Genomic DNA, 15,219 nt, shown 5'->3' on the forward strand with positions numbered 1-15,219 from the left:
TCTTCCAAAAAGAGAGCCCTCTCTTGTCGATAACTACAGACCAATATCACTATGCTGCGTTCCATTAAAGTCATGGAATCAACTATAAATCAATCAATTACTCTCCACCTAGAAACTAATAATCTGCTCTCTAACAAACAATTTGGATTCAGAAAAAAACTATCCTGCAACCTACAGCTCCTCCACTGCAGAAACATATGGACAACTCATCTTGAACAAGGAAAATCTATAGATACAATTTATATTGACTTCTGCAAAGCCTTCAATTCAGTGGTCCACGACAAACTACTTCTAAAACTCAAATCCTGTGGCATCTCAGGATTCCTCCACAGCTGGATTACAGCATTCCTGTCAAACAGACAACAAGTGGTTAAAATAGGAAGCACAATATCTACCCCTGTCCTTGTTAAAAGCGGTGTCCCCCAAGGTAGTGTTCTGGGACCAACGCTCTTCATTCTTTACATCAATTACCTTTACGATCTCATCACAAGCAACTGTGTTCTCTTTGCAGACGATGTAAAACTCTTCAACACCACCAATAACACAACTGCTCTCCAAAAAGACCTAGACTCTGTTTCTGATTGGTCTAACATATGGCAACTCCAAATCTCAACAAGCAAATGCTCTGTCCTTCACATCGGCAAAAAGAATCAAAACTCCAAATACAAACTGAATAAACAAATTATCACAGATAATCCCCACTTGGTCAAGGATTAAGGAGTACTAATAACTAAAGACTTAAGTGCCAAAGCCCATTGCAACAACATCACCAAGAAGGTTTTATGAGTTGTTAATCTAATCCTACGTAGCTTCTGCTCTGGCAATCTTATAAAACTTTCACCAGACCCATCCTGGAATATAGCTCATCTGTTTGGAACCCTTACCGCATTTCTGACATTAATACCCTGGAAAATGTCCAGAGATACTTTACCAGAAGAGCTCTTCACTCCTCTACCCGTAACAGAACACCCTACGAAACTAGACTTACAACCTTGGGTCTAGAAAGCTTAGAACTAAGATGCCTCAAACATGATCTAAGTATTGCCCACAAGATCATATGCTGCAACGTCCTGCCTGTCAAAGACTACTTCAGCTTCAACCACAACAACACAAGAACCCACAACAGATACAAGCTAAATATTAACCGCTCCAAACTTGACTGTAAAATATACGACTTTAGTAATCAAATTGTCGAAGCGTGGAATTTACTACTGGACTCTCTAGTGTCATCCCCTAACCCCCAACACTTTACCCTTAGACTATCCACGGTTGACCTCACCAAGTTCCTAAGAGGTCAGTAAGGGGCATACATAAGTGCACCAGAGTGCCTATTGTCCCCTGTCCTATTGTCTCTCCTATATCTTCTCTTCTCTTCTCTTCTCTTCTATACCTATATCTTTTTCTGCTATTCTCTCATAGTTATATTTTACTCCTTTATTTTCTCCTCTATTTGCCCTTTAATACATTCTACCTGATTATATCCTCTATAACCCTCATTGTGTATTATTCTGTATTGGACAAAACAAACAAATAAACAAATAAATAAATAAATAAAACTCATCAAACTACTGCTGCTATTAGGATATTTCCCCTTAACATTCATTCACCTGGAATGACTTTCTACAGCAGTGTTTTTCAACCTTTTTTCTTCAGGGGAACCCTTTGGTGTTGTCAGATTTCTGGCGGAACCTGTACTGTGTACTGGTACTGCTTATGTCCCTTCAAATTGAGCTCCCAATTTTTTTTTTAATCTAAAAAACATCAGGCGATTGCTCAGTAATGTCAGCTTCATCTAACTTTCATTTTTTAATAAATTGGTCCATGCTAGTGGTGAATTTGTATAGTCTGGAGGACAGAAGGGAAAGGGGGGGCATGATCAAAACATTTAAATATGTTAAAGGGTTAAATAAGGTTCAAGAGGGAAGTGTTTTTAATAGGAAAGTGAACACAAGAACAAGGGGGTACAATCAGGTTAATTGGGGGAAAGATCAGAAGCAACATGAGAAAATATTATTTGACTGAAAGAGTAGTAGATACTTGAAACAAACTTCCAGCAGACGTGGTTGGTAAATCCACAGTAACTGAATTTAAATATGCCTGGGATAAACATATATCCATCCTAAGATAAAATACAGGAAATAGTATAAGGGCAGACTAGACGGACGATGAGGTCTTTTTCTGCCATCAATCTTCTATGTTTCTATGCATTTCCAAAAGGGTCTTTTCAGTGATGGCCCCTTCTTTATGGAACATCATCGCCCCAGGAATACAATCCCCCCTCACCTTGTTGCTTTTCCAAAAGGCCCTTAAGACATGATTTTGTCAGCTTGTCTAGGGACCTTGAATAGAGGTGACAAGTAGTTGACCTGAGTGTGTTTTTGCTAGCATTGGTGAGGCATAGTTTTATGTTGTCATTTTTAATGTTGTAAACCACCCAGAGTCACTGGGATTTGGGCAGAAATATGGGCACAATCTGAGGTTAATTGGGGGAAAGGTCAGAAGCAATGTAAAGCTGACAGTTGTCGAAGGCGGAGCTGTTGCCACCCCAGCCAACAACGGCCAAAAGCCAAAGCTGAATTATTGTGAAAAGGTGGCCGAGGGCTTCTTGGTGCACTTCTGAAAGCTTCCTTAGAACTAGACTTCCCAGGATGCCGCATGTGGGGGGACATTTGGCCGCTGGCGTCCATAATGAGTGGCGGGGCTGTGACTTCGATGTGGTTCCCAAATAAGCATTCTGGGAGGAGACAGAGGCAAAAGCGGAGTAAGGCAATGAAATCCCAGACCTGAGACGGAGGGGGCAGTGAGGGTTACTGCTGCTGCATGATACGGTTCTGGTCAGGGATTTTTTTTTTATTAAGTCATGGAACCCCTGGGTGGCCTTTGCGGAAACTTTGGGTTCCGCGGAACCCTGGTAAAAAAACACCACTGTCCTACAGTAAGATTACAATGTTGCAGTTTGGAATATTAAATGACAAACAATATCTGCTTTTTGTGACTCCCCTCAGATATTTTAAGAGTGCTATTATATACCTCCTATTCTTCCCTTTTCAAGAATATAGTATAGATGTACAATTCCTTTTTTCTGGAACGTAAAAGTCCAGCCACTTGTTCATTGTCATTGTACTTCTTAATCTATTCTAGTTCATTTGAATCCTTCTGATATGATGGTCCACAACTGGACACAAATGCTCTGGGTGAGTTCTGACAACAGCATCCATCTTTCTGACCAGAATTCAAGCATATTTCACAGAGTTCTGGAGTTTATATTATTAAACTTTTTTCTTGATTTAGGATTTGACTAGTTTAAAAACATTCATTAGAAACAAGATTAAAAACAAACTAAAGGGTTGATTGCCCACTGCCAGTGTAAAAGTGAAACTCCTATATACTCAAGTGGTTCATAGTCTAGTTTTTTCTTTCCATTGTTCCAATGAATTTAAAAAAGTATATCTTGAGATTGTGTCCCAAAAGTGCTTTTTCAAGAGGCAACTGAAATTTCTTGTTTTTCTTTGAAGATGTTTTGTTTCTCATCCAAGAAGCTTCTTTAGTTTTGACTAGATGGTGGGCAAATAGAAGGATTCATATCCTTTTTGAAATTGAGAGGTTGCTAAACTACAAAATCTGCCCTATGAATTATTGGCTCAGCTTACTTCTCACATGTAAAATAGAAGGATTGCTTATTACTATTTATAAAGAATATATATATTCTCTGCCTTCGAGGCAAAGGTTGCAAGTTCATGTCCCAGTGAGGGTATGGCTAACTGATGAGGCCAAAATAACGCCGAAAAAGATCTATTCTAGTCTCCCTTAATTTTCAAATTCAGCAAAAACATGTGACACACACACACACACACACACACACATACATAAACATACAGTGGGGGAGAGTATTTAGACAGACAACAATTGTGCAAGTTCTCCCACTTAAAAAGATGAGAGAGACTTGTAATTGATATCATCAGTGAAAATATTTACTGACCCCTCACATACTGGACACAAATTGCTTCAACTCCTACCCTCAAAATGTCGCTACAGAGCATGCACACCAAGTCAACTAGACACAAGAACAGTTTTTCCCCCAACACCATCACTGTACTACAAATTCCCTCAACACTGTCAAATGTTTCACTAAGTCTGCACTTCTATTTGTACTTGATTTTTCTCATCATTCCTATCACCCTTTTCCTCCCACTTAGGACTGTATGACTGTAACTTGTTGCTTGTATCCTAAGATTTTTAATAATATTGATTGCCCCGGAAGCGGAGTAAAGACGCTGAGACATATTGTGGATTAAATAAGGGTCATTTTATTAAATTAACATAAATTTAAATAACGTAACTTTAAATATGTAACTTTAAATATTTAAATTCAACATAACTAAGGACCTGCAGAGGCCAAAACTAACGGGGCGGAAATTCCTACCATAAACTTCCTTGGCAACATTGGACAAAAACTCCTTGCTGAACCAGGTGAAGGTAGCCCCCTTCACCTGGATCCAAGCCACGCCCCTTCGCGTGTGGGAGGAGTTCACCCTCCAATCCCCGAGGGAGATTGGATCCGGTGATTCCCATGGACATCCTCTCTCCAATCCCCGACATTGTTCCAACCTCTAGTTCCTGGAGAGAGGCGGTCCATCACCCTTTCAAGGATGCCCAAAAGAGCATGCGCAGTCACTTCTAATTGCCCATTTCCGCCCCAAACCTGCCAAACCCCAGTGACCAAAGGGAGGCCTATCTAACATCTAAGTGCGTTGCACCCCCTAACCAATCCAGTCCGCACCATCAGTATGGAATAGGCGAAAAAACGGCCGCCTCTAAAGGGGAGGCCACAAAAAATTCCTATTCGGCCCCGAGGCGACCTCCTCAGGACACACTGCTAATAGCGGAGGGTGGGCGGGTGTTCGCTTCAACAGCCAAAAAGCAAGGAGGAGGTCCTCTTCGGATCGCCCTTAAATAGGGCGATCCAGGACCTCCCCCAGCGACCAGCAGGCGGCGCGCCGACCTGGCACGCTGCCAGAAGCCGAACTTCCGAGTTTTCCGCAACCTGGAAGTACGGGGCTCTATAGAGCCGCCCACAGCGTCGCCCTGCTCCGAGGCAATTTCGGCCGGCAGTTTTAAGCTGCCGGTCGTGCATTTGTTTCTTCATTGCTTATTTAACCCCTATGACAAACATTAAGTGTTGTACCACAAGATTTTTGACAAATCTATATTTTCTTTTATGTACACTGAGAGCATATGCACCCAGAAAAATTCCTTGTGTGTCCAATCACACTTGGCCAATAAAGAATTTCTATTCTATTCTATAGGTAGATCTCAACTATGAGAAACAACATGAGAAAACACATCCAGAAAGTCACATTGTCTGATTTTTAATGAATTTATTTGCAAATTATCGTGGAAAATAAGTATTTGGTCACCTACAAACAAGCAAGATTTCTGGGTCTCACAGACCTGTAAGTTCTTCTTTAAGAGGCTCCTCTGTCCTCCACTCATTACCTGTAGTACTTGTTATCAGTATAAAAGATATATGTCCACAACCTCAAACAGTCACAATCCAAACTCCACTATGGTGAAGAGCTGTCGAAGGACACCAGAAACAAAATTGTAGCCCTGCACCAGACTGGGAAGACTGAATCTGCAATAGGCAAGCAGCTTGATGTGGGAGCAGTATTTAGAAAATGGAAGACATACAAGACCATTGATAATCTCCCTTGACCTGGGGCTCCAGGCTAGATCTCACCCCTTTAGATCAAAATGATCACAAGAATGGTGAACAAAAATCCCAGAACTACATGGGGGAACCTAGTGAATGACCTGCAAAGAGCTGGGACTAACATAACGAAGGCTACCATCAGTAACACACTACACCACTAGGGACACCGATCCTGCAGTGCCAGACGTGTCCCCCCTGCTTAAGCCAGTATATGTCCGCCCCGTCTGAAGTTTGCTAGAGAGCATCTGGATGATCCAGAAGAGTATTGGGAGAATGTCATATGGTCAGATGAAACCAAAATAGAACTGTTTGGTAGAAACACAACTCGTCGTGTTTGGAGGAGAAAGAATGCTGAGTTGCATCCAAAGAACACCATACCTACTATGAAGCATGAGTGTGGCAACATCATGCTTTGGGGCTGCTTCTCTGCAAAGGGACAAGGACGACTGATCGTGTACATGAAAGAATAAATGGGGCCATATATCGTGAAAATTTGAGTGCAAACCTCCTTCCATCAGCAAGGGCACTGAAGATGAAACATGGCTGTGTCTTTCAGCATGGTAATGATCCCAAGCACACCGCCAGGGCAACGAAAGAGTGGCTTCGCAAGAAGCATTTCAAGGTCCTTGAGTGGCCTAGCTAGTCTCCAGATCTCAACCCTATAGAAACCTTTGGAGGGAGTTGAAAGTCTGTGTTACCCAGTGACAGCCCCAAAAAATCACTGCCCTTGAGGAGATCTGCATGGAGGAATAGGCCAACATACCAGCAACAGTGTGTGCCAGCCTTGTGAGGACTTACAGAAAATGTTTGGCCTCTCATTGGCAACAAAGGATATATAACAAAGTATTGAGATGAACTTTTGTTATTGACCAAATACTTATTTTCCATCATAATTTGCAAATAAATTTGTTAAAAAATCAGACAATGTGATTTTCTGGATGTGTTTTCTCGTGTTGTTTTGCATACTTGAGGTCTATCTATGATGTCAATTACAGGCCTCTCTCATATTTTTAAATGGGAGAGCTTGCATAATTGGTGTCTGACTAAATACCCCCCTCCTCCCCACTGTATATTATAATCTACACATATGATTATCTTTTTCAGTAACTTTATTGCACTACTGATCCATATTTAGCTGCTATTGATCCATTAGAAATATTATTGGCAAGAACAGATTTTCCATTTTAAATCTATGATTTTTTTTGTCTTTCTAAAGAACAGTATTAGCAATCTTCTACAATATTAGTATGGAAAAAATATGATATGGATAACCTAATAAGAATTGTTCTTAAAAATCCATCTGAACTTATCTCTACCAATATCAGACTTCCTCTTTAGGTTGCCCTTTACAATTATATGATGAAACTCACAACAACCTGTTGGATAACACCAGTTGAGTAATTCACCTTTCTTTCTATGGAGAGGGGTGGCATACAAATCTAATAAATTATTTTATGTCACCTTTTGCAGAATAGCTGCTAGATTATTTTTCTTTTTTTTTCTTGAACAAAACTGAAGAAGCCCCCTTTCTTTTTAGTGTCTTTTACCAGCTTTCTTCCTCCCTCCCTTCCTCCTTCCCTCCCCCCCCCCCCCCCGTTCTGATGCACGGGCATCCGGAGCGAACCCCAACTCAGAAATAATTTATTTTATCATATAATCCCACTCTTTATTTGAACTCAAGCATACATGATGAAACGGGTTTAAAACATCATAGAAGCAGTTATTTTTCTTTTTAGAGCTAGCTGTAATCTATGTGCCAGAAACTAAGTCTTATCTGCATTTCTGAGATAAAGTCCATTCATTTACTTAAACATATGTGTTTGCTTACCAAAAGCTTTCCCCAGCACAGCATTTAACAAAGATTGTTTTTTTGAAGTAGAAATCATGGTTTTAAAGCACACACCCAGTTTCACGTCTCTTCCATTAAACAGCGTTGATTCTCCACAATGTTTATTGGATTTTTTAAAATGAGGGGGTATATCGAGCCATTATATTTAAGGTCAGGTACTTCTATTCAGTAGAGTTATTAGATTATTAAAAACCCATTTTCTTAAATTCAATGTTTTGGCTGGATTATCCTTAAAAGCAAACATGATTACATTGCATGGTTTCTTCATTTCAATATTTCCATTATTTCAATATCACTTATTAAATCTTCTTCCCTGGTTAGTATCAACTTAAAATTATGTCCCCACTTATATTCCATCCATCATCTTCTGAAGGAAATGGTCAACAAGACAAGTGAACAGCTTTCTGGAAAGAAAAAACCACTGGATTTTTGAAAAGGCATAGAACTCCCCACTCCATTGCTAAAGGTCACACCTTGGAGAGTTTAATTGTAAAGTTATTCTTTAATGCATTGGGTAATAACTAGAGCTTTTAATTAGCCATAGAGGTTTACTGATTTGTCTGATTAAGGGTTCTTTGCAATTTGATACCATACATCTACATCTTCCCATTCAATACATTAAATGTAACTCAGTAAAACTACCTATTTATTTTGCAACTATCTTTTTTTAAAAAAAAAGTTATAATTTTTATATAGTTTAGCTTTTTGTGTTAAAATTATTGTTATAGGCCAATAGCAACCAGAATATCTTAAATTAATTTCTGATACGCTAACACAGAAAATCTTATCCAGTGATTTGTTCATCAGAAATACTTTTTATTAAACCTTTATAAATACATATACAATTGCATATAATTACAAAAATGTATAGTTACATATATAATTACATAAGATTTTTGACATTGGAAAGGACTTCTAAAACAAGTATCTATCAAATATATCAATATAATAAACATTGCAAATATATTACTAAGCAAATTTATTGAAATAATTCAAAATGTATTTAAGTCTTTATAGGACTGGTACATAGGAAAACATAAGAGAATCTCTGAAGCTGTTACTTTCCCTGGGTGTTCTAATTTGTTTTTACATTAACTGTACTGTACATCTAACTGACAGGTACTGTACTGGTATATTTAAATCAAGCATCAATAGTTTCTTTAGTTTAATTGGCTGAAAGCTAATTTAACATGATTTACTAATCATGTTTAATTTATCCATTGCTTATGCATATGTACATATGAGTTAAGTTGTTTTTATAAAGAAAATGCCACTACTTGCCCATCTGTAGTATCAATATTTGCCCTTCAGAATGAGTGCACAATTTCTTTTATTGTATTCCCTGGAATAGGATGAAATTGCCTTCCCTACTGAGAGATCAGTTGCTTTCCTTTTACAGTCCTTGTAAGATTATCCTGCAGAGAATTGGGAAACAATTCGCAATGATCAAACCTATATGACTAGTCAAAGTTATTTTACTGATTTTAATGATATGGCTGCTGATATCACAGCAGTGACTTTGGGCTGTGTACAAGGATTTTTTAAAAAGCAACAACCACAGCCAATAATTCATGTGCTTGAGATAAACAGCATATCATAATCACAAAGAGCACATCATCAGCAGAGCTTGCCTAAGCTCCTGACCCAAGTGCCTGGCTCAACAAACAGATCTTCATTGAAAGGTTAATGATCAGGGACATCCCAATCTCCAGGAAATTGCAGCGCCGGACTTACCCGGCAGCAGGCTTTGCTGGAGGGACCGGGAGACACCGGACCTTCATGGCGGCCGCCATCTTGAATCCTGAGCGAAGTCTCACGAGATGAGACTTCGCTCGGGAGTTCGGGCCTGTCTGGCCCGGCTGCTGATTGGTCCGGGCGGGGCCTGCTTGCCCTATATAAGGGCGAGCAGGCCCGGGGCTCTTCCTTTTCGCCCGGACAGCAAGCCACGAGCAGACACCCGCCCGCCCTCCCTATTTTGCAGTATGCTTAGGGGTCGCCATTAGGGGGCCGAATGGGAATTTTTTGCAGTTCTGCCTCTTAGCCGGGCTGTTTTTTCGCCCATTCCACACTGAGGAGATAGATGTGCGGTTAGGGGGTGCTTGCATTTATTAAGTTAATTGGCTTACCTTTGGTCATTTGGGTAGGCAGGTTAGGGGCGGAAAACTGGGGTGGTTTAGCAACCGCGCTTTCTCCCTTGGGCATCTTTGGGGATGATTGACAGGTTCTCCGCAAGCTCATGGAGGGAGTGCCTGCCTGAGCAGCTGGGGGGAACCTGTCTTTGGGTCCTGCACCTTTAATTCCCGGATTCGGGGTAGCCGGTGGGACCCCCCTCATGCAAAGCATGGCAGGGTCGCAGGTGATGGACTGGTCCCTCACCTGGACTTGCATCGAGATACGCCCATGAGTTGCCCAGGAAGTTTTTGTCATAACGTCATTTCCGCCCCGGAAGTATTTGTTTGACCCTGCAGGTCCATTTCCGGGTCATAGTTGATTATGCTAATTTATGCAAATTTAACGAATAAATTATGCAAATTTATGTTAATAAAAGTGACCCAGTTTAAATCCAGCTCTTGTGTCCGTGTCGTTACTCCGTCTCTCCAGCAAATGCTGCTCTACAAACTGTTTTAGGATTACAGAAAATATCCCTAGGTTATTTAAATGGCAAACCCCAAAGTCACCAAATCCATAACTATTAAGAAAGAATAGTATGAATTTTATTATAACCATAATGAAGTTTATATTTGAATAATTATTTGATAATAAATCGAGTCCTGTCTCAGATGAGGTAGATCCCATGAAATCAGTGAACAAATTAGTCATGATTAATTAATGACTATAAGCATGCATAAGTCAGATCCCAGTACATTAGGTAAGTTTCCAATGTGATAATATTCGTTTTCCTTTGATATAATGTAATTTGATTTATGCAGTTCATTCTTGTGGAATTAAAGAGAAGCAGTATTTAAGTGTCTTGTTGAGGCCAAAAATATCCTTATGAAACACGATCGTGGTCCTTTCTGTCCAATGATTTCAATATTTAAAGAACATGTTTTGGTTGAACAATCATTTCATTCCATTCTTTTATTTAGTCTGTTATTTCAGAAACTGTGGTTTAGTATTTACTGATATTATAAAGGAAGAGACTTGTGGCCTGCATATATTTCCTATTTGCCTCACAGAGGCCTCTGCTCCCATTCTTATTCTTAGCTGTCCCCCAAACCTGCCCAAAATTGAATCAGAAAATTTCAGGTATATGTATTCTGTTATCCTCACTGTATTACCAGATGGCCTCCTATGATTTTTCATAAAGTTCAGATATGATTCCAATTTCTCATAAATGCCTATCGCTATTGTAAAGGAAATAAATTAAAAGTTATACAGGATGCAGTTATCCTGATAACCTTTCATGGGGACAGCTTGTGTTGAACTCTTTATTAACATTTATGCGGTAAATCAAGATAATAAAAATTAAGCATTCATAATTTATACAATCACTCTTCAGTGCTGTTGCAAGGAATTAATTTCACTTGATTATAGAAATAGAATGTACAGAAATTAAAACTATAAACAAAAGCAGTAATTTAATCAAGCTGGATTTATTTTTCAGTGGTTTGGTGATCTTGTAACTCCAGTATGGTGGGAAGATGTGTGGCTAAAAGAAGGCTTTGCTCACTATTTTGAATTTGTTGGAACTGACTATCTCTATCCAGGTTGGAATTTGGTAAGTTTATTAAGGTTTATTATATAAAATCTGCTAAAAGGATACATTCCTTTCATAATCTTGGTTGGGGCCACACTTCAGGGAATTGTAATTCAAGCATATAACACACACATGCCTGCAGTAGCATATATGTGATTATTCTCTAGGTCAATATACTTCAACCTGGTATTACATGGATGCTGAGACTTCAGCTTCCACTGTTTCTACAGCATGAATTTTGATAGTTTTCCATTGGCTATGAGCTGTGAGAAGCCTAATCTCAATAGAATTGGAGAAACACAGTTTGACTGGAGCTATTATAGAAAAATAGTAAAAAAGTAAGATCTACTTCAAGCCAGTCATTGCTCATGATGACTGATGAGTATGTCACTGTAGTTTTCAGTATGTGTGTATATTTAGGTGTCTATCTGTATGTGTGTATGTGGAGTGCATACCATCCATCCATCCATCCACATGCGTCAAATATCTGGTACTGTGGAAGTCTGATTAATGTTATGTTATTTGAGAGCACTGGAAAAATACCAAATGATAAGTGTCCTAAGGTTCTTTTCCAAGAGGCAACTGGACTTTCAGGGTTTTCTTTGAAAAGAAAAGAGCTGAAGAATCTTCTTGGATGAGATGTGAAACATCTTCAAAAAACCCCCCAGAAAGTCCAGTTGCCTCTTGAAAAAGCACCTTGGTACAACCTTGACCTGGATGACTGAGAATCTCCATAGACAAATGACAAGTGAAATTTCCCTTTTATTATAAAAGAAATAAGCCTATTTTTATTTAAATTGTAATTTAAATTATTTTATAATGTATTATTAACTACTTCTACATACATAACAATTTCTTGTGTGTAGTAGGAACAATAATGTAAAGCAAAGGACTACTAACTTACTAAAATAGATACTTTAAACATCTCATTGTATTCCCTAAAAAATACTTGCTCATATATATATGTGTGTGTGTGTCTGTGTGTATTTTTCTGTGGTTTGATATTTTTACAGATATGTTTTTATTATAAAAATATAAACTAAGCCTCTATCATACCTGACAACTCTTTCACAAAGGTACATTTATTTGAACTGCAAACAATCTCCGCCCCCCCCCCCCCCCAAAGAAAGTAAGAATTCTCCTGTCCCCCAACAGAAAAGGGAACTTGTTAAATTTTGGTCACATTGTTCCAAGTGTAATGCATAAATAGTGAGGGTTGAGCATTTCATATCCTCCTCCCTGAAGCTCAGCACTGGTTTTCCCTAGGGCTGGGTGCTCAGTCCCTACCTGTACTCATTGTACACCTTCTGACCCATCCAACGTTATTATCAAGTTTGCAGATGATATCACTATACTGGGCCTTATTATAGGAGATGACAAATTAGCATATAGGGAAGAGATCCAGAAGTTATCCACATGGTGCTCAGAAAACAACTTGCACCTAAACATCAGCAAGACAATTCACACCTGGATCATCTCTTCTTTATTCTCCTATGATCAGTCAGGAGATAAAGAAGCATAGCCGGTCAAATAAACAGGCTGAAAATCCATGGACTGCCAGACTTCTGAATGCAATGTAACCCCGTAACTATTTGGTATAGCCGCCTTGAGTCTCAGGAAAAGGGCAGCATAGAAATCAAGTAATAAATAAATAAATGATAGACTTGCAGGGCCAGCACAACATGCAATATGTCTACACTGGTGCAATATAATACAGTGGTACTTCTACCTACAAACACCTCTACTTACGAACTTTTCTAGATAAGAACCAGGTGTTCAAGATTTTTTTGCCTCTTCTCAAGAACCTTACAAACCTGAGCCTCTGAAACTGTAACCAGAAAGGGCAGGGAGAAGCCTCCATGGGGGCCTCTCTAGGAATTTCTTGGGAGGAAATGGCCGGAAAAGGCGGGGAGAAGCCTCTGTGGGGCCTCTCTAGGAATCTCCTGGTCAGAAACAGGGCTGGAAAAGGCAGGGAGAAGCCTCCGTGGGCCTCTCTAGGAATCTCCTGAGAGGAAATAGGGCCTCCACCCTCCCTGTGGTTTTCCCAATCGCACACATTATTTGCTTTTAAATTGATTCCTATGGGAAAAATTGCTTCTTCTTACAAACGTTTCTACTTAAGAACCTGCTCACGGAACAAATTAAGTTCATAAGTAGAGGTATCACTGTATAATGTAATGTTATGCACATATATTTATATGTATATAAGATTGGGTATCTATTAGTATGAACTATTGGATTAGGGTTTTTTCACTTATGAGATATTGAGATATATTTTTTGTGCATTTTGTGTTTGGGGGGATGCACTGGGGGGAGGCTCATCCAATCTCATTGTACACATATGTTGTGCATTGACAATAAAGATTTGAATTGAATTGAATTAATATAAGCTTTTATTTAATTTCAAAGAAAGCTCTGCTTCTATTATTATTGTTGTTGTTTTTGTTGTTGTTAAATTCAGTTTATTTAGACATCCAATTCCAATGGACTTGGTAGCAGACAATAGTAGAAAAAACATAAACACAGCTAACACTTTAAATCAAACTGATAACCCAGATTAAAATGACAAACGAAACAAGGGTTATAGATAAAACAAACATTAACTGCAAGCTTGAGGCTAAAACCAGGTTTTCAAAGCTTTCTGGAACTCCCAAAAGAGCCCACTTTTATCTCTGGGGAATGCTGTTCCAGAGAGTGGGAGCTGCAGTTTCTTTGGGTCTACAAGATAGCAATATTTAATGGAGGAGGGATGGAAGACACTTCTTTTGCTATAACATAGTGGGTGAGCAGAAATTATTGGAGACAAGTGATCCTTCAGATATCCAGGTTATAGGGAATAGGGTTTGGCTGTGGGATTGTTTTGCCCACTATGAATGTGAATGCAGTAAGAGTAATACAGTATATGGTTAATAAAGCATTTCTTTCTTACACTCTTAAGAAATGACTAGTTCATATTTCAGAACTGAGCATGAAAAAAAGCAATAAAAAGTAAATGGAGTCTGAATTGTATCCACTACAAAAGAAGGATATATTGAGAGGAAGTTAAAAATCGAGAATTTTGTAATTGAATAAAAATTATGTGAAGTTCAAAGAAGGCAGGAAGAGTATGAACAGGCGTGTATAAAGTTGGCCTTCAATTTCTTCTGATTACTACTACTACTTTTTTGTGTTTTACATCATGAAATAGATAGCATCACCTATGTGTATTTTTATGATTAGAAATATTTCAGCACAGGTGGAAGTTTCTGTTGTTAAAGATTATTCTGACATTTAAAAATGGAATAGTTGTTATTATTTATTATTGCTATTGCTATTTGAAAATACAGTACTGTAAGATTTGCAATGAATTTATACATATATGCATGTTAAAATTGCTTCTGTCATATTTTGAAGTCAATTTCTATCTGTGCAAGATAAATGATACTCTTGAGAATTTACCTTTGCTTTATTGCAAGGGGCAGATTTGGATATAACAATAAGCCAGTTGTCAGGACGAATCCATTTTAGTTGGGGTCTTTGGCCTGACACACTTTATGGTATTTTAAAATGTATTCTTTGCTGTGGGAATTTGGGAGGGGAATTTGCACTCCTGCACCTTCATCTGCATGGAAGAAGATGGGTGTTTCTGCCAAGTCGGTAGTTGAAGATTGGTCAATGTGATGGACTTGGGGGTGTGGGGACAAGACTTTCAACTGGTTGGAGCAACCCTGAGACTTCAGATTTCAGTTTCTTTCAGATGTGCCAACATGGATCTGTTAATTAAAACTTTTAGGAAACCTTTGCCTCAGACTCTGATTTGGTTTTGGATGCTATTTGGAACTCTGACACAAGTTTTACAATTTCTGCCAAGTCGGTAGTTGAAGATTGGTCAATGTGATGGACTTGGGGGTGTGGGGACAAGACTTTCAACTGGTTGGAGCAACCCTGAGACTTCAGATTTCAGTTTCTTTCAGATGT

General features: G+C 38.9%; 1 protein-coding gene across 1 annotated transcript in view; it reads left to right on the forward strand.

The window, feature by feature from the left end:
- Positions 1-15,219, forward strand: part of TRHDE (thyrotropin releasing hormone degrading enzyme) — a 391,977-nt gene that overhangs the window by 217,979 nt on the left and 158,779 nt on the right. The window contains exon 5 of the mRNA XM_070755729.1: positions 11,170-11,283. Within this exon, the coding sequence (XP_070611830.1) occupies positions 11,170-11,283 (114 nt within the window). The remainder of the gene's footprint in view (positions 1-11,169; positions 11,284-15,219) is intronic.

This window comes from Erythrolamprus reginae, chromosome 6, assembly GCF_031021105.1.
Source record: "Erythrolamprus reginae isolate rEryReg1 chromosome 6, rEryReg1.hap1, whole genome shotgun sequence".
NCBI lineage: Eukaryota > Metazoa > Chordata > Lepidosauria > Squamata > Dipsadidae > Erythrolamprus > Erythrolamprus reginae.